A 25923-nucleotide genomic window follows, 5' to 3' on the forward strand; every position below is an offset into this window, starting at 1 on the left:
AGTACTAGAATGAAAGACAAAACTAGGCAAAAAGTGTGAATTTTGTAACTTGTAATGTAAAACCTGACATTTTCGCGAGGGTTTAATTCTCGCTATATTCGCAAGGCCCTACATCTCACGAAAATTAATCCTCTTGTAAATATTCACCATTAGTATAATTCAAATTTGAATGTGATAATATTTTAACAACTTTGCGAATATTAAACCTTGCGAACATACTCAAAATTTCAAATTTGCGAAATTTTGACCCAGCGGAAATATGTGCTTTTACAGTACTTTGTAGAAGTATTACATAGCATTCACTTGATTAATATAGATGCCGGTGCAATTAGTTTAGATTTATATTGGCCTGTTAAAACACTTCTTGAGAATACATCAATCTACAGTAAAACAGCAATCTCTAGAGGTCATAAAGAAATGAGCAACATGTTTCATTTATCAAGGGGTTCATTCAAACAAAATATAAAAAAAGGACTGGGGATCAGATGAATTCCTCCATTGAGCCCAAGGGCTAAAAGCCTTCTATACTAGAGTTACCAATGTTTCACTGCGGAGTTGAAATATTAGTTAGGATAGTATGTTAAGCTTGTTTGCGACTACATATGTTTTATGTTTGTCAGTTACTTATATACATTTTGTATGAAGTTTAAATTTCACAATCTTTCAGTTAACTTAAGTGAAAACATTTGCACACCCAACTAAATAAACTGATTTTTAGCTCGACTATTCATAGAATAGTAGAGCTATTGGACTCGCCCATGCGTCGGCGTCGGCGTCGGCGTCTGCGTCCGCGTCCGCGTCCCGATTTGGTTAAGTTTTGTATGTAAGCTGGTATCTCAGCAACCACATGTGGGAATGGATTGAAACTTCACACACTTATTCACTGTGATAAACTGACTTACATTGCACAGGTCCCATAACTCTATTTTGCTTTTTTACAAAATTATGCCCCTTTTTTGACTTAGAAATTTTTGGTTAAGGTTTTGTATGTAAGCTGGTATCTCAGTAACCACTTGTGGGAATGGATTGAAACTTCACACACTTATTCACTGTGATAAACTGACTTACACTGCACAGGTCCATAACTCTATTTTGCTTTTTTACAAAATTATGCCCCTTTTTCGACTTAGAATTTTTTGGTTAAGGTTTTGTATGTAAGCTGGTATCTCAGTACTCACTAATTGGAATGGATTGAAACTTCACACACTTGTTCACTGTCATGATCTGACATGCACAAAGCAGGTTCCATAACTCTATTTTGCTTTTTTACAAAATTATGCCCCTTTTTCGACTTAGAAATTTTTGGTTAAGGTTTTGTATGTAAGCTGGTATCTCAGTATCCACTAATGGGAAAGGATTGAAACTTCACACACTTGTTCACTGTCATGATATGACATGCAGTGCAAAGGGTCAATAACTCAACTTTGCATTTTAGAAAATTATGCACCTTTTTAAACTTAGGAGTTTTGGGTTAAATTCTTATATGTAAGCTGGTATCTCAGTACCCTCTAATGGGAATGGATTGAAACTTCACACACTTGTCCACTGTCATGAGCTGATAAGCACTATGCAGGTTCCATAACCCTATTTTGCTTTTTTTAAATTATGCCCCTTTTTCGACTTTCGTATTCATTCAGTCGACAAGGCTGTTGAATAGTCGAGCGTTGCTGTCCTCCGACAGCTCTTGTTATTTTAGTTTAAACATGGCGATAGTCCAATGGCATTGTGACATTGTAGAAACCTTAAAAATCACATCTCCTTTTAGGTTAAATATATTTTCATTTATTTTTTTGACAGTATAATTTTTTTTTAGCTCACCTGTCACATAGTGACAAGGTGAGCTTTTGTGATCACCCTTCGTCCGTCGTCCGTCGTGTGTGCGTCCGTCCGTCCGTCAACAATTTCTTGTCTGCACAATAGTGGTTTCATTTATGATTTTATTTTAACCAAACTTACATACAACTTGTATCACCATAAGATCTCGGTTCATTTCTTGAACTGGCCAGATCCCATTATGGGTTCCAGAGTTATCAGCTATTTTGACCTTGTCTGCACAATAGAAGCTTTATTTATGATTTGATTTTTACCAAACTGGCACACAACTTGTATCACCATAAGATCTTGGTTCCTTTCTTGAACTGGCCAGATTCCATTATGGGTTCCAGAGTTATGGCCCCTGAAAGGACCAGAATTAGCTATTTTGCCCTTGTCTGCACAATAGCAGCTTCATTTATGATTTGAATTTAATCAAACTTGCACAAAACTTGTGTTGCCATAAGATCTCAGTTCCTTTGTTGAACCGGCCAGATCCCGTTATGGGTTCCAGAGTTATGGCCCCTGAAAGGGCCAAAATTAGCTATTCGTCATCTCAACGCAACAAAGTCGTATCTTATTATAAATTTATATAGAGATACGACTTTGTTGCATTGAGGTGACGTATTTTGACCTTGTCTGCACAATAGCAACTTCATTTCTTCCTTTCAGACAGATTCCATCATGGGTTCCAGAGTTATGGCCCCTTAAATGTCCAAAATTGGCTATTTTGGCTTTTGCAGCCATATAGAGATTTCATTTATGGTTTTATTTGATACAAACTTCCAAAATATCTTCAACAACAATAAATCTTAGATTCCATGACAAAACAGATCCAATCGTAGGTTCCAGAGTTATTTTATATCTGATTACCTCCCCTGATTGTAATCAAAATGGATTTATATCAGTAAGTACTTATAGGACTTATTTGAAATTTCATAATTGTCATTAGTTGGACTGAGACAATCAGGGTAGATAACTATGGACTGATTTTATGTCAAATAACCTCCCTTTATTTTTGAAATTAAAATGGGTATATCTCCGTAACTAATGAAGATACTGATCTGAAATTTCATTTATGTTAACAGATTTATTTGGCAGATCCTTCTTTTGTTAACTTACAATAATTTTCTTTTGAATTACTTCCCTTTTACGTTACTATAAATAGCCTATTTTTAGTAACTTTTTTATTATTGGCCGTAGGGAAAAACTGAGACCACTTTTCTGTGGTACAACATGGATGGTATCTCCAATTTTTAGGTGTATTTTGACATATCTGTACCTTGTAAGAATTTTGTTTTTCTTTTTGGTTAAATTTCTTTCCTTTGTTGTTCCTGTCCTTTGGACTTAGATATTTTTTCTGAGGACCTTCTTGTCCTCAAGTGCAATGATAACAGGTGAGCGATATAGGGCCATCATTGCCCTCTTGTTTTTTTTGCTGTGCATTTAAAATTAACATTTCAGGGAAGGCAAGGTATGATGGAGAGAAGTATGGAATTGAGGATAAATCTATCATTCAGTATTTGTTGGAGAATCAGGCTGTCACAGATCAAGGGGCCATGTTATTGGGACACATATCAAAGTTAGTAATACATTTCTTACTGACTTCTTATTGATTTTATAGACCTCCCTTGCTGAGTGGTTACGGTTGCCAACTTTGAATCACTTGCTTCTCACCGATGTTGGTTCAAGCCTCAGGGTTGGTGAATTTTTCATGTGAGGAAGCAGTTCAGCTGGTTCACTGATGGTTGATGGTTCTACCCAGGTGCCCATGTATGATTAAATAATGCACGGATGGGCACCTTGGGTTTTCCTCCACCATCAAAGTTGAAAAGTCGTCATATGTCCAATAATTGTGACGGTGCATCATTAAACCCAGCAAAAAAAATGATTTTAGAGTTTTGTTTGCAACAATTTTTCCTTGATCAAAACTTGCACTTGCAGACAAGCGTTGGCACCCGTAGGCAGTGCTCTTGTTTAAAGAAGGAGTTGTAAATTATACACACATGTATATCGATGCTCAATATACCTTATAATGGGTTATTTTTATTGCTGTAAAAGTTTACAGATTAGGGGTTGAAACACATGATTTCATAATATACGATTTTAAAACTTACAAAATCACAAGGTCAGCTAGTTTACTTGACTTAACGCGGCAAAATTTATACGAGGCCAATATTTACGAATCCAATTTGGTCCGATTTGGTGGTAAAAATAGTAAAAATTAGTAGCAGGTAAAAGATACCCATTATACGATAGATCCAATTTTATATGGCTGTATTTGATTGCTTAGATATAATCTTAAATATAATTCATGTTATATGTGAACTGTATGCACATAATTATGTAGTATATTACATGAGTTTTGATATTTCAGCATAAAATTTATGGAAATTTTACTACTTCATCGGCATTAAGGGTCATAAATTTGCTCAACCACAAAAGTAAGTCCCACAGGAAAATAAGTGATTTCACAGTACATGTATTCTGAAAAAAGTTTTTCATGAAAGTCATTGAAATTTAGAAAACTGTATTCTAAAATTGTTGTGTGTTTTTTTTCTCAAATTTCAGCTTGTTTCACAGCAATCTGGGATCTGTAGTTGATATTTGTGTGAGAAGTCATCCATTTGTACACCCTCTAGATGTGATGTACTTGTGTAGACACCACCAGGTTGCCGTGGAAACAGTTTTGAAACAATACATGATCTGGATGACCATGGATGAAACTTCTGCCATTAAGTAATTTTATTTTTTTTGACATTCTGTTCTTAACATTACAAAACAAAATGTTATCTTTACTAATAGAGGATATTATATTAGTGTCTTTTGTACTGAATTTATTAAACAAGTGGAATGAAATTATAAAATGCAAGGCTCTGTTTAGTTGAAAGACTTTGTTTGGAAACTTTGAAAGCTATTTTTCTGCTATCATTGAAACTATTGCTTAGAAACATCTCATGTTATGCTTTCCTATATTTCAGAAAGCAGATTCTGTCAGACATTGGCAAACATCTCGAAGTTTGTTTAGTATGGTCAGAATTGTTACTGTCCGAAAATGATAACACTTCTACAGGGATGGATGAAAATGGGTGTCCAAGGTAAAAAATGTGTACAATGCGTATTTTGCTGTATCTGGAGTAACTTGTTCTACCATAAGCATTGACTTTAGATCATTTTTCTGCCCTTACTGTTTTTGTTGTTGAATTGATCTCAGTTTGCTGTAAAATCAGAAGATTTTGTGAGGAATTCAATTTCACTATATTTGCTTATATCTAACTAGGCAAGCATAAGAGTTTTTCTTGTCACAAAAAGTTCTTTCTGTTTAATAAGTAGTCTATTTATTGCAAGTACTCTACAACGTTAACCAGTACGAGTTTCAGGTCAGTGAACTTTTATTCTTGCCAAAATATCTGATTTTACTGTAGTGGAGTTACTGGTAATGTTTTAGGATTAACCAAAGTTGCAGTTTTGTTGTAAATATTTTGTGAAGATTAAACTTTTGCTTATATTTTTGAATTGATGGTCTATGAAGTGCAAAATTTGTAGTAAACAACTTGTGGCCTCTTAACAAATATGATTAAATGTATTTTGCAAGTTACAACACAAGGGTGCATTATTACTAAGTATATATTTGAGCCACGCCATGAGATAACCAACTAGTGGCTTTGCGACCAGCATGGATCAAGACCAGCCTGCACATCCGCGCAGTCTGGTCAGGATCCATGCTGTTCGCTAACAGTTTCTTTAATTGCAATAGACCTTGAAAGCGAACAGCATGGATCCTGACCAGACTGCCCGGATGTGCAGGCTGGTCTGGATCCATGCTGGTCGCAAAGCCACTATGTTGGTTTTCTCATGGCGCAGCTCATTTGTATTAATTGCCAGTATCTTTAATAATAGCTAATCAGTGTTTTTTTCTGACAGATGTATGGCTCACAAGATGGAGAGAAAGAATGAGGCTTTGATAGATGAGTTCACTAGTCATATACAAGCAGCTGATGATCAACAAATGCTCCTAGAAATGTTCAGAAAACACGGGTTAATCTCATTTTATGCTTTTTTTTCTTATAAAAAGAAGTTTTCTCTTTGATAAAAAGGTACTGTTTTGATTTCTAATTTGTTGAAATGTATTAGTGAACTAGAAGTTACATATGAAAGGAAATCTAGATGTATATTTAAAAAAAAAGTACATATAACCCTGCATAGAAAACAATAGAATGTTCTAAATGGATTCGTATTTCTTAAATATTTTTATTCTTGGCATTACTCACATTGGATGCAAGTACACTACAAGTATGGATTCCAGGAACACTGGTTAAGTTAACTGTTTGCCATCAGTTACTGTGGAAGAACAAGTACACTGCAGGTATGGATTCCATCGAGGAACAATGGTAAACTGACTGCCATTACATAACCAAACGTATAGCAACTAAATCCTTATCAAATATTAACAAATGAGCTGTTCTATGTTACTATTATACTCTTTCTTTCTAGATATTGGGTTGGTGTTCTGAAGTTGTTGAAAAAGATTGGACCAAGATCAGACCATTTAAAATTGGTTTTACAGCTTGGAGATATTGACCTGTTGACTGGTCAAAATGATCTTGGTATGTATCTTTTAATGTGATAAATGCAATGATTGAAATATGTAGCATGTATGATAGGCAAACTTAACTAATGAAAAGTAAAAAAAAGGTCAGCTTGGAAAACAAACCCATTTTTTATTGCATAACTTAAGTTAATATAGACTTACTGATCTCTGTAAAATCAATAGCAAGTGTTATGGTAAAGCCAATTTAGTTCCATGGATTTTAGAATTTTTGCCCTGGCACCACCTGGCAAAGAGGGATCTGAATCACTGTTTCGAGGAAACAGATTACACGGCATCATTTAATTGATTGATCAAGAAGATAGAATTATCACTTCAAAAATGCTATTTGACTAGTTTCCAATAAATTTTATAGTGATTATACAATCATGTTTGAAAAGATCTATTTTTAAATGAAATGAAGAAGCTATATTATTGTTATAATTTTAGGCTTGTTAAGTAAAGTCTTTTGCTTCTGTCGCAAAAGACTTTACTTAACAAGCCTAAAATTGACAGTACACTTTAATTATCCTGCAGCTTACAGGATTATAGTAAACACAATCAGCCTGTTTTGTAGGATATCAACCAGAGTCAATTTGTGACTGGCAGGAAGTACTTGCTGCGTACCAGAAGATATCAGAAACAGGGAACCAGGCAACACAGGAAGTGAGCTGTGATTGGTCAAAACTGATCACATGGAACAATCTAGCCGTATTATTGGTCAGGCATATTGGTTCAGAAGAAGCTTTGTCCCTGCTAGAAAAGCATGACATCCCTGAAGGAGTTTTGTCCAAAGACTTTTACCAAGTTTGCCTTCTCTCTGGAATGGTTCAGAGACAGCAAAAGTAAATATGTGTTATATTATTGTTATACAGACTTTTGTAAATTATATGTCTACTTCAATTTTGTTAGCATGAATTTACATGGTTTTGCTGAGTTCAGCTGTTTCATAGGGGTTTGAATTTGTTGGTATCAAGACATTTCACCTCCAAGACATTTTGCTGACTTTGATTATTAGTGTTTTGAAAACGCAAAATATTGAAATTTATAATTTAACAGAATAGCTATTGACACATTAAAAAACCAACAACAACAACAACAAAAAAGCTTGCGTATAATCTACAAAGACTTATTCAGCCCGCCCGCTTAGCTCAGTAGGTAAGAGCGTTGGTCTACGGATCGCGGGGTAGTGAGTTCGATCCTCGGGCTGGGCGTATGTTCTCCGTGACTATTTGATAAACGACATTGTGTCTGAAATCATTAGTCCTCCACCTCTGATTAATGTGGGGAAGTTGGCAGTTACTTGCGGAGAACAGGTTTGTACTGGTACAGAATCCAGGAACACTGGTTAGGTTAACTGCCCGCTGTTACATGACTGAAATACTGTTGAAAAACGACGTTAAACCCAAAACAAACAAACAAACAAAGGTTTATTCACCAAACATCAATTAACATTATTAGATATCATAATTGATATTAATTGTTTATAGCCATTCTATTAGGAGTAAACCTCTTTTTAGGTAATTTAAACTGAAACTTTAACTTAAATCAATCATACTTTTCATATTCACATGGGGGCGGGGGGTGAAACAACTAGGGTTTTGGGAGGTGAAACAACTAGGGGTGAAACATCCAGGGGGTGAAACAACTGGTATTCAATTTGTTGATTTCACCTTATGAAGATAAACTTATTAGGAATTCCATCTGTTACTTGAGTTTTGATTACAGATATGCATAACCAAAAACAATCAGTCCCCCATGAATGTTAACCCTTACCCTGCTAACTTTCTGTAATGATCTTTCAATTTGGATAGTACCATTAAGATACTGACTGAATGGCAAATAGTGTAGATCATGGTCTACACTGGTTGCAAAGGCAGACTCCATCGTGTCCAGTATGATGTGGGTTAACAATGTTACAGTACATGTAGTTTGCTCGCTTCATTGAGAGCATCATTACCCTGAGTTTGGTAACTAAAGTACTGCAACACGAAAAAGAACTTGGGTTTATGGATAAAATTGCGCTGCTCTTGGCTTTTCATAATTATTCACGCCAAAAATTTTTACTTAGAAACATGATAGGCAGACAAGCTGTAATCACAAGGTCAGTCAGTTGTTGAAAGACCCTATTGTTATTTTTTACAGACAGTTCTGAAATGTTTAAATATAATCATGACTTAAAAGTGTTACATATTCAGTGTAGAATTCTTCTAATCTATGTAAATATCGCTAGAATTATGAATTACTATAGGCCCTGTATTATTTTCAGGTTGTTGCTTCATTCTATGTTGGAGAAAGTGGATAGTTATCTCTGGTCTCAGAGACCTACTGCCCTTACCCCTCAGGTAAATATGCATGTTAACTATGGAACATACACAAAAAAATCTCCCTCCTCAATTTGATCAATGTGGAAAAATCCTTTCGTTGATTTTTTTTTCAGACATACCATTACCTTTCAAATGATTTTGTTCGAAAGTTGATGACCCCCATATTTAGAATTGTTATTTATACTTTTTGTATTTAAATGTTTATATTTAACGAAAACAAAGGTGGGATATTGTTCGAAATGATTCTCAGTTTGTTATAAAATGGAGCTTTCTCAAAAATATTGGCTGAGATTGATGAAGGTAGACTGGTTATCAGACTAAGTTTGTGATGGTAGACTGGTTATCAGTCTAGGTTTATGAAGGTAGACCTAGGTTTACGAAGGTAGACTGGTTATCTTAACCCCCCCCCCCCCCCGCTCAATAGGGAGAGCGCAGATCTACAGATCTCGGGGGCCATGACTTCGAACCCTGGGCAAGGGGTATGATCTCTGTGATGATTTGATAAGACTTTGTGTCTGAAATCGTTCGTCCTCCACCTCTGATTGATTCATGTGGGAAAGTTGGCAGTTACTTGGGGAGAACAGGTTACAGAATCCAGGAACCCAGGAACACTGGTTAGGTTAACTGCCTGCCGTTACACAACTGAAATACTGTTGAAAAATGGTAGGTGAAGGAAGGTAGACTGGCCATCCGTTTCTGTTGGTGAAGGTAGACTGATTGTAAATCTTTGATTGATACAGGTCAGAAGAAGCAGCAGCAGCAGCAGTAGCAACTTTATGTAATAACTTTCAGTATACTAGGCACTCAAAGAAAAAGTTAATTCACTGAAAGACCCTTAGAAAATGCAATATTTTCATATGTTTCACTAGTTCAAATTCATTTTTTTCAGGTGCAGTATCTAGCAGCATTTGAGAAGAAAACTCCAGCTGAAGGAGCTGGTACTGGCATGCATACAGACTTACTGCAAGCAATGGTGGGCCATTTCTCTATTCTTCAAGTTTAAAGAGGCTGGTCATTTTATTTTAACTACAAAAAATGCTCTTATTCATCAGCAGTTGTGAATACAAAGTAGAAACAAAGTAATTCAAGATTTTCTTTACAGTACAACTTGTGTATAGTCTAAAGACATGTAGCACAGCTATATGGCTGTAAGTCAAACTTTTAAAATGGCATATGAAATAAAAGGAATTAGTCTAAAATGTGAAAGTTGACATTTTCCATTCAGTAGGTAGAGTATTTTAAAATTCAAAATTATTTTGCTGTGGCAGGCATATATTATGTCTGATTTCTTGCATTCAGATTGACTTTTGTATTCATTCATTTAACATTTTTTAAGTGACAAAACTTTTGGATAGTCAAGCATTGCTGTCTTCCAACAGCTCTTGTTAGCTCATCTGATTTTTAGCTCGACTTTTCATAGAATAATAGAGCTATTGGACTCGCCCATGCGTCGGCGTCCCGATTTGGTTTTTGTATGTAAGCTGGTATCTCAGCAACCACTTGTGGGAATGAATTGAAACTTCACACACTTATTTACTGTGATAAACTGACTTACATTGCACAGATTCCATAACTCTGTTTTGCTTTTTTACAAAATTATGCCCCTTTTTCAACTTAGAAATTTTTGGTTAAGGTTTTGTATGTAAGCTGGTATCTCAGTAAACACTTGTGGGAATGGATTGAAACTTCACACACTTATTTACAGTGATAAACTGACTTACATTGCACAGATTCCATAACTCTATTTTGCTTTTTTACAAAATTATGCCCCTTTTTCGACTTACAATTTTTTGGTTAAGGTTTTGTATGTAAGCTGGTATCTCAGTACTCACTAATGGGAATGGATTGAAACTTCACTTACTTGTTCTCTGTCATGATCTGACATGCACAAAGCAGGTCCCATAACTTTATTTTGCTTTTTTACAAAATTATGCCCCTTTTTCAACATAGAAATTTTTGGTTAAGTTTTTGTATGTAAGCTGGTATCTCAGTATCCACTAATGGGAAAGGATTGAAACTTCACACACTTGTTCACTGTCATGATATGACATGCAGTGCAAAGGGTCAATAACTCAACTTCGCATTTTACAAAATTATGCCCCTTTTTCAACTTAGGATTTTTGGGTTAAATTCTTTATGTAAGCTGGTATCTCAGTACCCACTAATGGGAATGGATTGAAACTTTATACACTTGTCCACTGTCATGAGCTGATAAGCACTATTCAGGCTCCATAACCCTATTTTACTTTTTTACTAAATTATGCCCCTTTTTCGACTTCCGTATTCATTCAAGCAACAAGGCTGTTGAATAGTCGAGCATTGCTGTCCTCCGACAGCTCGTTTGAAAAAAAATGATGAGTTATTGTCATCACTTGATCGGTGTCGGCGTTGCCTGGTTACGTTTTACGTTTAGGTCAGCTTTTCTCCTAAACTATCAAAGGTATTGCTTTGAAACTTGCAACACTTCTTCACCATCAATAGCTGACCCTGTACAGCAAGAAACATAACTCCAACCTTGTTTTTGCAAGAATTATGGCCCCTTTTGGACTTAGAAAATATCAGATTTCTTGGTTAAGTTTTATGTTTAGGTCAACCTTTCTCCTAAACTATCAAAGCTATTGCTTTGAAACTTGCAACACTTGTTCACCATCATAAGCTGACCATGTACATCAAGAAACGTAACTCTTTCCTGCTTTTTGCAAGAGTTATGGCCCCTTTTGGACTGAGAAAATATCAGATTTATTGGTTAAGTTTTATGTTTAGGTCAGCTTTTTTCCTAAACTATTCAAGCTATTGCTTTGAAACTTGCAACAGTTGTTCACCATCATAAGCTGACTCTGTACATCAAGAAACATAACTCCATCCTGCTTTTTGCAAGAATTATGGCCCTTTTTGGACTTAGAAAATCATGGGTAGGACAATTTTTCTATTATACAAAAAAGTCAGATGAGCGTCAGCACCCGCAAGGCGGTGCTCTTGTTATCCTTTGACCTTGGTGAAGGTATCATGAAAGTGGAGGTATTGAAAAAAAATCACATTTCTGTATCTTTTACGTGTTGCATCTTATTCAGTTTGTAAATCATATTGTAATTTAATGTATGCATGAACACAAGAAAAAATGTTCCGAATATACTAACCATGTGAAACATTTACAGGTTGGCAGTTTAAAGGAGAGGGAGACATTTGAACAATATATGGAGGACCCTGAATGTCACTGGGGAATTGAAACCAAGATCAACTTGTAAGTATTCCTTATTATCAAGGAGTGTTCTGTCAGCAAAAATAGTGCCGAACACTTCAAAAGTGTAACTTTAGTTGATTTGTATAAACCCCTGAAAGGATATTTATAAAATTTGAATGTATGTTTCTCCAATTAAGACACATGCAAAACCCATGTTCAAAGTTGCATTGCACAAGATCAAGTTCACAACTGAAAAACATTTTAGCCTTGGGTTTGGTTGATATCTTCTAAACTCCTTTGAAGGATATTTTTGAAACTCTAGTGAAATGTCCAGCCCATCAAGCTGACACGCAGAACCCATGTGCTGAACATGCTAAAGGTCAATGTTATATATAAAGGTAAAAAGTTTGACTTTTTTGATTTGTGTTGAGTCAGTATCATCCAAATATCTTAACCTTTACCCTGCTGGCGACGAATATTTCAGCCTTTGCAACCAGTGCAGACCAAGATCAGCCTGCACATCCGTGCAGTCTGATCATGGTCTGCACTGTTCGCTATTCAGTCAGTAAATTTTTAGTGAACACCCCTTCAAATAATAAATGGTATTGCTGAAATCGAATGATGGACCAGTCCATTTAGGAAATTTAGCAGGGTAAGGGTTAAAGACTATTTATGGAACTTGAGCTGAATATTCTACTCAACAAGACAACATGCAGAAGCAGCATTTTTTTTCAGATTGTACCCTATTGCTATATTCCTGCTTTTTTTCTCCAGATTATGTCCATGTTGCTACATTTCCCTTAAGGAGACAGTTTCACATGAAGAACCAGGAGTGCTCATATTTAGATGTGGTAAAATTTTAAGTTCTGTAATGTTAAGATCTTGCCATGCTTACATATATATTCAGATGATTTTGCAAGTTAAAACATTTTTATTGGGTTAGCATGGGAAAAGTATAAGTATTGTATAAGTATTGCACCAACTGTAGATCTAGTAAGGATTCAGCTTTGTAGTTTTCTAAGTTCCTTGAAAGAAAGAAAAAAAACAGATAAAAAACGGTCACATGACTTTATTGGTTTGCCAGTTTATCTAGCATTATATTTCATGATGAACAATTTGTTTGAGGCTCACAAAGTGAAACAAGCCACACCATGAGAAAACCAACATAGTGCATTTGGGCCTGCGCAGTCTGGTCAGTATCCATGCTGTTTGCTAATGGTTCTCTCATTGCAATAGGCTTTGAAAGCAAACAGCATGGATCCTGACCAGACTGCATGGATGCGCAGGCTGGTCTGGATCCATGCTGGTTGCAAACACACAGTGTTGGTTTTCTCATGGCATGGCTCAAATGTTTCCACTGTAGATTAAAAATGTTTATTTATAACTTTCGGGTAAAATCTGTTCAATTCAATCATGTAATTTAATTTTATACAGGTCACGGATTCCACAAATTTTGTTTGCCAAAAAAAGAATGCATGTTATGTGATGGAGTGTTAGAAGCGGAAACCACTCAGAAAGCCTTTTACATTTAACCTTTAGCCTGCTGGTGGCAAGTGATTCTGCCTTTGGGACCAGTGCAAACCAAGATGAGCCTGCACGGTTGGAAAATTTTCATTGAACACCCCTTCAAATAATAAATGGCCGAAATAATGAGGCCAACGTGGTAGATGGGGAAACCCAAGGTGTAACCTCTAGATATAAAGATGTTACTTACTTACTAAATGGTACTGCCCAAATTGAATGATATTAGATATTTAGCAGGGTAAAGGTTAAAAGAACAACTATGTTACACTACCATAATCTATTTTGGAGGAGACTAAAAACCAAGTTGTTCCAAGTATAAAAAAAAAGGATGTCAGTGACACAGACAGAGCCTCAACAGCACTAAGATGGGGCATTTAGTGGATATCATTTATATGCCTACTGGAGAAAATAAAACATCAAGGCATTAGTATTGTTAACTTGCTTTCATTCTTATCAAATACAGTTGAAAATCAGTGTCTCAAACTTGTTTATCCCCAAATTCTGCCTGTCTCGGAAACATTTTCAAGTCCAGTCCTGAAAACACACGCAAAAAATATCAGTTTTAAGTCAAATTTCGGTTACCTCAGGAGTAAAATGCTCAATCCTTTGGATAATCATTTCAACTGTATGATTCTGTTATAAACTTATGCTGAGGTCAGTATGCAGTTTTGTTGACACGTCTGACAGCAATATGTGCTAGGTCAATAGTTACTTTACATACACAAGACATTATATAAAACATTGAGAAAATTGGTAAGATCAGTATTGCAATTCCCCCCCCCCCCCCCCCCCCATTATCAGGTGTTGTGGACCAAGCATTCTTCATCAATCAGATAAGACTTAGTGTGCTTAGGTAAAGTGTGTAATACTAAAGTATATAAAACTTACAATCAGCGAGTTGGTGCGAGAGAAACATTCTGAAAATGTTTTAGACTACAGAGCCTTGCAGTATAAATATATATAAAGTCATGTCCTTGTTCACCATAGAAATAGGAGAATAAACGGGTTGTAAGTTTTGCTTATATTAAAGCATAAAAAAATATATACATATATGCTTGTTATAGCACTGGGAACAAGGCTTGAACATTGTTGTTTTTTAGCTCACCTGAGCACAAAGTGCTCAAGGTGAGCTTTTGTGATCGCCGTGTCCGTCGTCGCCCGTCAGTCGTCAACAATTTGACTGTTAACACTCTAGAGGTCACAGTTTTGACCTAATCTTAATGAAACTTGGTCAGAATGTTACCCTCAATAAAATCTTGGACGAGTTTGATATTGGGTCATCTGGGATCAAAAACTAGGTCACCAGGTCAAATGAAAGGAAAAGCTTGTTAACACTCTAGAGGTCACAATTTTGATCTAATCTGAATGAATCTTGGTCAGAATGTTACCCTCAATAAAATCTTGGACGATTTTGATATTGGGTCATCTGGGGTCAAAAACTAGGTCACCAGGTCAAATCAAAGGAAAAGCTTGTTAACACTCTAGAGGTCACAATTTTGACCTAATCTTAATGAAACTTGGTCAGAATGTTATCCTCAATAAAATCTTGGACGAGTTCGATATTGGGTCATCTGGGGTAAAAAACTAGGTCACCAGGTCAAATCAAAGGAAAAGTTTGTTAACATTCTAGAGGTCACAGTTTTGGCTCAATCTTAATGAAACTTGATCAGAATGTTACCCTTAATAAAATCTTGGACGAGTTCGATATTGGGTCATCTAGGGTCAAAAACTAGGTCACGAGGTCAAATCAAAGGAAAACTTTGTTAACACTCTGGAGGTCACAATTTGGGCCCAATCTTAATGAAACTTGGTCAGAATGTTACCCTCAATAAAATCTTGGACGAGTTCGATATTGGGTTATCTGGGTTCAAAAACTAGGTCACCAGGTCAAATCAAAGAAAAAGCTTGTTAACACTGTAGAGGTCATATTTAAGACTATATCTTAATGAAACTTGGTCAGAATGTTAATCTTGATGATCTCAACGTCCGTTTTGAATCTGGGTCATGTAGGGTCAAAAACTAGGTCACTAGGTCAGATCAAAGGAAAAGCTAGTTAACACTGTAGAGGCCACATTTATGACCATATCTTAATGAAACTTGGTCAGAATGTTAATCTTGATGATTTATAGGTCAAGTTTAAATCTGGGTCATCCGGGGTCAAAAACTAGGTCATTAGGTCAAATCAAAGGAAAAGCTTGTTAACATTCTAGAGGCCACATTTAAGACTGTATCTTCATGAAACTTAATCAGAATGTTAATCTTGATAATCTTTAGGTCAGGTTTGAATCTAGGTCATCCGGGGTCAAAAACTAGGTCACCAGGTCAAATCAAAGGAAAAGCTAGTTTACACTTTAGAGGCTACATTTATGACCATATCTTTATGAAACTTGGTCAGAATGTTGCTCTTGATGATCTTTAGGTCAATAGGTCAGGTGAGCGATACAGGGCCTTCATGGCCCTCTTGTTTTCTGTGTTAGTTAAGGTTTAGGAGTATATCACCAAAACACAGAAATATTTTATAAATGAACAACATCGTTACCAATATTTTACCTGACCATCACATAATCTGCCGTACTTTCCCGTACTTAAAATATTCTGAAAAAGTTGTCCCCCTTTGAAAATGAATGCCATTTGTAAAGAAATAAAAATAAACAATTGCTGAAAACTGTGTTTTACCTGGTTATGTGAAATTTCAACACTCGCATGCTATTGCAAATGCATCAAAATGAACATGTGTAACAGTTCCTTGAAAATGGTGAATTTTTAAAGGCGCTTGATTGTCTGGAAGTGGGGTCCCTTTAGGCAGTTCTTTTCCGGAATTCAATGTTTATATCAGTATACTGACACTTGTTTTGTAGTGTAATATACACGCTATTATTACAAAAACTACAAAACAAGTGTCAGTATACTGATATAAACACTGAATTCCGGAAAAGGACTGCCTAAAGGGGCCCCACTTCCGGACAGTCAAGCGCCTTTAAAAACTCACCATTTTCAAAGAACTGTTACACATGTTTGTTTTGATGCATTTGCAATAGCGTGCGAGTGTTGAAATTTCACTTAACCAGGTGGAACACAGTTTTCAGCAATTGTTTATTTTTATTTCTTTACAAATGGCATTCATTTTCAAAGGGGGATAACTTTTTCAGAATATTTTAAGTACGGGACAGTATGGCAGAACATGTAATGGTCAGGTAAAATATTGGTAACGATGTTGTTTGTTTATCTAAACTTTCTGTGTTTTGGTGATATACTCCTAAACCGCAATTGTAAAATACTCAAAATATGAACTTTCAGAAGATTATTCTCCTTTGAATAATCCATATAACTGGTTGCCTTTACTACTATTAAATTTTTGTTATTGCTTGTTTGTGTATGTTAAACATCGTTGTGTATTACAGTATTTAGGCAAGGTAGTATTGTTAACCTTTATATATTTAATTTAAGAGAAATAATCTTGCAAAATGTCCATTTTGCCAAATTAGAAATATATGCGCCACGCCATGAGAAAACCAACATAGTGCGTTTGCGACCAGCATGGAACCAGACCAGCTACGCATCTGTGTAGTCTGGTCAGGATCCATGCTATTTGTAACAGTTTCTCTAATAGGCTTTAAAAGTGAACAGAATGGACCCAGACCAGACTGCGTGGATGCACAGGCTGGTCTGGATCCATGCTGATGTTGGTTTTTTCATGGTGCGGCTCATATTCTGTCATATAATTATCCAAATGCCAATGTAAAAACATGATAGCTTGGAAATCCTGTGCACCACATTACGTTGGTAACATAACCTCAGTATTAATTTCTGTCCTCTGAAAGGTAAATAAACAATGTCACATGCAGCTTTGTTTACAGTATTTTTTTGTTTTTGAGAAACACATGGTCAGTGGTATGTTCTAATCATTCAGGAAAATGTGACAGTTGTGCAGAAAGAAAAAAAAAACAAATTTATTGTGTGTTTTTTTTTAGTTCGACTATTCAAAGAAACTTCACGTGTCTTAGGGGTTATAAAAAAAGTTGATAGCAGGAAGTCCTATAACTGTTAGACATGCATTTTGGCCAAATAATGCCCTCTTTTGGACTTAGAAATTCCTGGTTAAAGTTTTGCGTGCAAGTTACTATCTCCAAAACAAATGCAGATACTGGATTGAAACTATGGATATGTTAAGATTTAGTGTATATTTCTGCTTCAGGTACAATTCAAATAGTCGAGCATTGGCTGTCTTATGGACACCTCTTGTTTATTCATACGGATAAACACACAACATGAAATTTCATGCCCACAATATTAAACCCTTCCTCAGTATATTTTATCCTTTGAATAAAGACTGGCTGCAAACAAAGGCCACTATTTGACTCTTACATAGGTGGTGTTTTTGGGTTTTACTGTACTTTTATTTTTAGGTTGTTTTATTGCTCATTAACTGCTCAAATATCGATATGTTTTAAGCCAGTGTTTCAGTTTATCTAGAGTATGTACATCAATGCATTACCTAAATTATGTGATGATTAACCAGAATTTTAAAATATATATGTGGTAAATATATGTGCAATAAAATGTTGATCATATTTTGATTTCTTTTCTCTTTGACTCTCCTTTCTTTACTTGTTTTAATTTACTGAGTATGATACTAAACTTTTTATTATACCGTCACAACTCCCTTCCTAAGACTTGTTTGGTAGTCTAGTGATAGAGCACCATGTGCGTGAGGTCAAGGGTTCACTTCCTAGCCATGTTGTACTTGTCATAAAAATTGGTACTACTGGCTTCCTTACTTGACATTCGGCATTATGAGTGGAACACAGGAGGGGACTATAGGAATGCCCTCTATCCGGTTCACCTACCTGTCAGTTTGCAAATCTGGATCCTGCAATTTCTAAAACAGTGTTGCCAACAACCACAAGGAACGAACACTAACAAAGTTTTCCACTGCAATACTCAGTCACTTGTTTCTTTTATTTTATCAATAATTTTTGTTGATTTAATGGCTACGTCCTTTAACAAATTAGAATCTGTCGAACAAATAAAACTTCCATTTATTTTATCTTCAAAAGTTGAAAATTTCCAAATTCTTATCCCAATAATGGGTTTTGGCCAAGACCTTGAAATTCTATGCCCATGAATTAAACTATTTCACGGTTATATGAAAATCAAGAAATGAGCTGCAGCATGAGAAAACCAACATAGTGCATTTGCGACCAGCATGGATCCAGACCAGCCTGCGCATCCTTTAATTGCAAAAGGCTTTGTAAGCAAACAGCATGGATCCTGACCAGTCTGCACGGTTGCTCAGGCTGGTCTGGATCCATGCTGGTCGCAAATGCACTATGTTGGTTTTCTCATGTGGTGGCTCAAATTCTATCTCTACAAAATTGTCATTATAGTGGAAATGACAGGATTATACCAAATTAAATTTTAAAACATGATTGAAGGGATATATAGGTAGAATAGTAGATGAGAAAGTTAGATTCCTTTTTAATATTGTGAAATCGATGTTTCTTATATTTTACTGATAGGCTAAGGTAAAAAATGAGCGATTATTTCTTACTTTGATGGCATAAATGCACACTTTCATACTAATTTGCTAATCTGACCTACATATGCAAGGTTTGAAAAATAAATGAAAATTGCTATTGTCATATTTCACTTTTCTGTTACCTATATAATTCATTTTTACCATGGACAAAGTAAGATAGTGAAGATTTTGTTGGTCAGTTTAAGGACTGGACAATTTGTCAAATGTTCTCACAACTTCACATCTTGTCATGTTGTGACCATCATAGCAAGACTAATTCAATCTGTTTTCTTTAATTAGCTGAGTAAATTACTATAGATAAATCATAGATATGTGTCTTGAAAGAGTAAATGGGTCTAGTCCATTCAATATTTCTGAATATAATAGACAGCAGTGCGGAGCAATATATGTCCGATGGTATGACCTTTGACCCCTATTTGTGACCTTGACCTTGAAGTGAGTCATCCAGAACATGTGCTCTGCACGTCGTCTTGGTGTGGTGAACATTTGTGCCAAGTTTCTTTAAAATCCATCGAGCAGTTCAAGAGTTACAGGGTGGACACAAAACAAAGTCAGAGGACCTTTGACCCCTGTGACCTTGACCTTGAAGCAAGCCATCCAAAGCATGCATACTGCATGTTGTCTCGATGTGATGAACATATGTGTCAAGTTTCTTCGAAATCCTTTAAGAGATTCAAGAGTTACACAGCGGACATGAAATTGCTAACGGATGGACAGACAGACAACGGCGTCATAACATAATATGTCCCTTTAGGCGTATAATGAAAGTTACAGTGAAACACCGCTCGCTCGAGCATCGATGACTCGAGCACCCGGGCTCGCTCGAGCAATTCATGTGGTCCCGGCCGATTTCCTTCTATTTTCTATGTGATATAACCATGGCTGGGTCGAGCATCGATAACTCGATCGCTCGAGCATGACACCTGGTCCCTGTGTATTAATTTACTCTTTGTTGCTTCTGGCTAACTCGAGCAAAGGTGTCAAAATTTTTCACACCTTCGGCGGTCAGAATGCATCGTTTAATTAAACATTTTCACACACCGTGAGAATTGCGTAGTCTATTCCCAGACTATCTTAAATGTTTGTTTGTCGGTATATTTGATATTAAGATGAGATTAATTATTGATAAAAGCTTAAAGAAAAGTTTTATTGATCAAATATCGATCAATTACTGATAACTTAAAGCATCTTTTCTGCGGGATCGAGATCTTAGTAATTTAATCAGCAGTTGTTTGCATGCAAATGAAGGAAATAATATAGCCGTTTCATAAAATTGAGACGATAATTATGATATGCACTTGTTGATGAATAAAAATTTTAAAAAAATCTTAGTTGTTTCTTCGCATGTGCCATTTACAAATTACATATTGAAACGTCTATCAATAGATAACGTTTGTAATACGTTTGTTTTCGAAAATGTCACAAGTATGTTATTATTACGCATCACCGTTTACTCAGCAAACGGTCCCGATGACCGTAAAACAAACTTTAGTTTTCTTCGTATGTTGGTCAATGTTTGGGTCGCTCGAAACCATGGATAACTCAAGCATTTTGCTCATCCCCTTGTGACCTCGAACGAGCGGTGTTTTACTGTATGTTTAAACCAGTGCCAGAAGACATGAGAAATGTTGCTATATTTTTGTGTGGTTGCATTCTATGCTTCTAACATTTTCAGTTACAGAGATGTAAAAGGCTTTATCAAAAATACAACTTAAAAGTCTTTTTCCTCGTTTATTGTGATAAACTAATTTGTAACATAATCGATTACATATGCAGAATTTTCATACAGTTACTTGCTGAGAAATGCTTCAGTATCTTTTTTTTCAACTGCTAAAACAAAATTGGTTTCAACTTAAGTCCGTTTTTCTTTAGCAGAAAACAATGGCACTTTTCTTTAACATGCAAAAGTCCATCTTATCATAATGTTCAATTTCCATCTTTTCTTAAATGAAATTTATTTTCCTTGCTGGTACTGCTTCCAATCGGACCTATTTCAGTTTTCACACAATATCTACGTGTAACCAGTAGCACACTAGCTGAATCTCTATTTTCTAGACTAGCTCAATTTCCTAAAATGCTGCTAATTTTCTAAAAGACTTGCTCAATTTTCAAGTAAACCTGCTCAATTTTCTAGAATTTGCTAATTGTTTTTAATTGCTTTATTTTCTTGAAGTCTTCAACAATCTTTCAAGATATTCCTCAATATTCTAGAAGTCTTGCTCAGTTTCTGAAATTTTCGCTCAATTTTCTAGAAGCCTCCCTAAATTTCACAAGATGCTGCTCAATTCTCTGTAAGTCTTGCTCATTTTCTTTGCAGATGTTAGTCAATTTTCTATAAGTCTTTCTCAATTTCTAAGTAAACTTACTCTTTACCATCTTGTATCACCTTTACCCTGCTTGTACCAATGTCCTTCACACATTACACCTCTATCCTGACCAACACTATCCTGTAGGCTTCTTCTGGTACACACTGCTGCTATTCTAAACATACAAGCGGCTATAACTGTGTTGACTTATCTCTTGTTAGAATCTGGAGTGTCTTTTCTGTAATGGACCTGATGATGAGATAAACAGAAAAATGATTTAAAAGTTGCTATGTAATATGAAGCAAGGTGCTATAATTTTAAAATATTTTCAAAACCCTTCTCTCAGTGACACCACTTCATTTTGGTTTTAAGTCATGACTTTCAAGCACAAATGAGCCACACCATGAGAAAACCAACGTAGTGCATTTGCGACCAGCATGGATCCAGACCAGCCTGTGCATCTTGTTCGTTAACGGTTTCTCAAGGAGTGGCTTTCAAGCATAAATGAGCCATACCATGAGAAAACCAACATAGTGCATTGGCGACCAGCAAGGATCCAGACTAGCTGCGCATCCTGTTCGCTAACAGTTTCTCTAATTGCAATGGCTTTGAAAGCGAACAGCATGGATCCTGACCAGACTGTGCGAATGCACAGGCTGGTCTGGATCAATGCTAGTCGCCAAATACACTATGTTGATTTTCTCATGGTGTGGCTCAAATGTTGAAGGAAGGAAAGGCAGTTCAGCTGAACAACTAACCTTCCTGAAGCCATCTTATTAGCTTTGTCACATGAATGAATTCTACATCACAAAGAGACTTTAAGACCTGCAGGAGTTAGAGGCAGGTGTTTCAGTCTGCCATCTAAATGATGTATTTTGAAGCATGTAAGTTGAAGTTGTAACTAGTCCAATTATATTTAACTGTCTATAGCATAAATCAAGCATTGAATGAAACTCTACAAAATGATTTAAGTGAAAAGAAATCATAAACATAATATAAGTAAAATACTCCACAGTTTCAAGAAATTTTTGCAAACCACAAAACTTATCAAAAGAAAAAAATTTAAACATAGATGTTCTACATGCGAATTGACCACATTCTGTGTTTTTTATTGTACAAACGGACTGGATCCAATCTTGTGATATGACCGTCCTAATTTCAACAACTGAAACATTTTAACATTAAGGTATCCGATCCACAAATAGGTAACATTTCGATGCCTGGTGACAACGTTTGAAAGTGCTGTGTCTGCTGAACAAGAATTAGTAAACAAGATGACCATAAATAATATGACAGAATCATTATAGTCATGTTTTTTTGATTGCGAAATGATAAATCTTACACTGTAATAACTTGATTTCTGTTTAAGTATCATAGAAAGTGAAAAAATTAAAATTCTATTATAACATATTTTGTCGTGTAATTTATATTTTCTTTTTCAGCAGACAATACCCTATCAAATGAAATCAAATTTATATGAGCTCACAAGGTATCAATCTTTTATATATTTCAATTGCACTGTTATAATTATAGAACTTGCTTATTTGTGGATCGGATACCTTAAATCCTATAAGACATACCTCAAAGCAAATGTTGGAATACTGGTGTTATATAAGACATAGATCTGGTGAGGTGGTGACAGCATGGCGTAACATTTGTGTGTGTCTGTGGTAATATAGGTGTCCATGGCGGAATGAGTGAAATCTGAAGGACCTGTAATATACAGATTTTTATTTGTAATAGAAAATAATTATACAGTCAAACTTTGTTCGTCCAAACTCAACAAGACCAGAAAAATTTGTTTGATTTATCGGAATTTAAAACAATATATATTATATACGGATTTTGCTGGGACATGATGAGTTCAAGCCAAGGCTGGTGTCCAATTGATCTGAATTTGAGAGACCGAAGTTTGCCTGTATTTCAATTTCTTATGTTTTGGTACAAAAAGCACAAAGCATGGCAATGAATCAAGATTTTCACATCATATTTCAATATATCTGGTTTTCTAAATCACACTACTGCAACACAGAAAACTTAACATTATTAATGTACAGCCAAATCTGGGCCAAAGCCACCTATAAACAAAGATCACAACCACTAGTTCCGTTTCCAAATTTGTGTTTTCAATTTATGCTAACCACTGATTAAAAAGATAAAGACTACCGTTACCACTTTTTGCCTGTCCATGGCATGATCTTGATATATACGTACAATTCTGACTTTAATCTGCAAGTTTTCACGATTATGAAGAAAGCTTAAAAAATAATGAACAAAGTCAGAGCCCTTTTGCGAACTGTAACAAGAACTAAGACTTTAAAAACAAAGCAATACAGACCATGTTTTCTTACTTATGAAACAAGATAAAATCATGGCAAAATCTTTACTTCAGTTGGGATTTTCTTATCCACAACTCAAGGCTATGGAAGGTTCGTTAAATTTTTCACTATACTTGTAAAACAGTGTTTTTCTCTATGAAACACAGTCACTATGTGTAGTAAGACCAACATACCTTTTTCACTGCCTTCTATCTTCGAAGAAAAGAAATTCCCTACAACATGTTTGTAGTATGACCTCAAAATATGCCTCTTTTCATACACTTCTAATGTTTCATCTAAAGTTATAGCATATTTTTATCAAAACTACATTCCAACTGTTAATAACAAGAGGACCATGATGGTCCTGAATCGCTCACCTGTCTCCACATGACCCAATTTTCATGAAGATCCATTGAAAAATATGGCTTCTAGAGAGGTCACAAGGTTTTTCTATTATCTGACCTAATGACCTAGTTTTTGAAGGCACATGACCCAGTTCTGATCTTGACCTAGATATTATCAAGGTGAACATTCTCACCAATTTTCATAAAGATCTCATGAAGAGTATGGCCTCTAGAGAGGTCACAAGGTTTTTCTATTTTTATACCTACTGACCTAATTTTGGCAACATGTGACCCAGTTTCAAATTTTATCTAGATATCATCAAGGTGAACATTCAGACAAATTTTCATGAAGATCCATTGAAAAATATGGCCTCTAGAGTGGTCAAAAGGTTTTTCTATATTTAGACCTACTGACCTAGTTTTGACCACAGTTGACCCAGTTTCGAACTTGACCTAGATATCATCTAGATGAATATTCAGACCAACTTCCATACAGATCCCATGAAAAATATGGCCTCTAGAGAGGTCACAAGGTTTTTTTATTATTTGACCTACTGACCTAGTTTTTGATGGCATGTGACCCAGTTTCTAACTTGACCTAGATGTCATCAAGGTGAACATTCTGACCAATTTTCATGAAGATCCATTGAAAAGTATGCTCTCTAGAGAGGTCACAAGATTTTTCTATTTTTAGACCTACTGACCTAGTTTTTGACTGCAGTTGACCCAGTTTCAAACCTGACCTAGATATCATCAAGATGAACACTCAGACCAACTTTCATACAGATCCCATGAAAAATATGGCCTCTAGAGAGGTCACAAGGTTTTTTCATTATTTGACCTACTGACCTACTTTTTGAAAACACGTGACCCACTTTCGAACTTGACCTAGATATAATCAAGGTGAACATTCTGACCAATTTTTATGAAGATCTATTCATAAATATGGCCTCTACAGAGGTCATAAGGTTTTTCTATTTTTAGACCTACTGACCTAGTTTTTGACCCCACGTGACCCAGTTTCGAACTTGACCTAGATATCATCAAGATGAACATTCAGACTAATTTTCATACAGATCCCATGAAAAATATGGCCTTTAGAGAGGTCACAAGGTTTTTCTATTATTTGACCTACTGACCTAGTTTTTGAAGGCACGTGACCCAGTTTCGAACTTGACCTAGATATCATCAAGATGAACATTCTGATCAATTTTCATGAAGATCTTGTGAAATATATGGCCTTTAGAGAGGTCACAAGGTTTTTCTATTTTTAGACCTACTGACCTAGTTTTTGACTGCACGTGACCCAGTTTCGAACTTGACCTAGATATCATCAAGCTGAACATTCTGACCAATTTTCATAAAGATCCCATGAAAAATGTGACCTCTAGAGTGGTCACAAGTAAAAGTTTACGCACGCACGGACGGACTAACGCACGGACGGACGACGGACGACGGACGCTGCGTGATCACAAAAGCTCACCTTGTCACTTTGTGACAGGTGAGCTAAAAATCATGGAAAAGTAGAAGTTTCACAAAAAGACATAATAATTATCAAATAAAGTATGAGAAAATGTAACAACAAAAAACTTATGTCACTACAAAAAGGGCCCATTTTTAAGGGCTATAGCTCAGAGATGGGTTGGAACACTGACCAATCATCATTCTGTATTAAATAGTGGATGAAAAATACAGAGCTGATATGTAATGATCCCTGTTGACCTCTGATCTCGGTGCGGAACCTTGACCTTGAACTTCAACAAACACCACTGAAAAAATCTTTCTGGGGGTATAGACAGCAGACACAAAACAAAGACTATCTGACCTTTGATCTAAGCATGTAACCTTGACCTTGACCTGACATGACCTGAAGTGCTGAATGTAATCTCATTATGGTTAAACATACAGTGACATGATATATTTTACCTTTGACCTCACCTTACTACCCTGACATTGTGTGATGACAGAAAGCTGTGTTCTGCAT

General features: G+C 35.8%; 2 protein-coding genes across 2 annotated transcripts in view; one reads left to right on the forward strand and one right to left on the reverse strand.

Moving 5' to 3' along the window:
* Positions 1-18003, forward strand: part of LOC123535954 (uncharacterized) — a 42380-nt gene extending 24377 nt beyond the window's left edge. Inside the window, exons 19-29 of the mRNA XM_053529050.1 lie at positions 3277-3394; positions 4384-4551; positions 4794-4910; positions 5737-5850; positions 6307-6419; positions 6978-7245; positions 8670-8745; positions 9617-9700; positions 11883-11968; positions 12683-12759; positions 13343-18003. Of these exons, the coding sequence (XP_053385025.1) occupies positions 3277-3394; positions 4384-4551; positions 4794-4910; positions 5737-5850; positions 6307-6419; positions 6978-7245; positions 8670-8745; positions 9617-9700; positions 11883-11968; positions 12683-12759; positions 13343-13440 (1319 nt within the window). The 3' untranslated portion in view covers positions 13441-18003. The remainder of the gene's footprint in view (positions 1-3276; positions 3395-4383; positions 4552-4793; positions 4911-5736; positions 5851-6306; positions 6420-6977; positions 7246-8669; positions 8746-9616; positions 9701-11882; positions 11969-12682; positions 12760-13342) is intronic.
* Positions 18004-20695: 2692 nt separating this feature from the next.
* Positions 20696-25923, reverse strand: part of LOC123536865 (protein fuzzy homolog) — a 101993-nt gene continuing 96765 nt past the window's right edge. The window contains exons 9-11 of the mRNA XM_053529058.1: positions 23790-23891; positions 22858-22990; positions 20696-21526 (exon numbers count right to left, since the gene is read on the reverse strand). Of these exons, the coding sequence (XP_053385033.1) occupies positions 21469-21526; positions 22858-22990; positions 23790-23891 (293 nt within the window). The 3' untranslated portion in view covers positions 20696-21468. The remainder of the gene's footprint in view (positions 21527-22857; positions 22991-23789; positions 23892-25923) is intronic.

Source organism: Mercenaria mercenaria, chromosome 17 (genome assembly GCF_021730395.1).
Source record: "Mercenaria mercenaria strain notata chromosome 17, MADL_Memer_1, whole genome shotgun sequence".
Classification (NCBI taxonomy): Eukaryota; Metazoa; Mollusca; class Bivalvia; order Venerida; family Veneridae; genus Mercenaria; species Mercenaria mercenaria.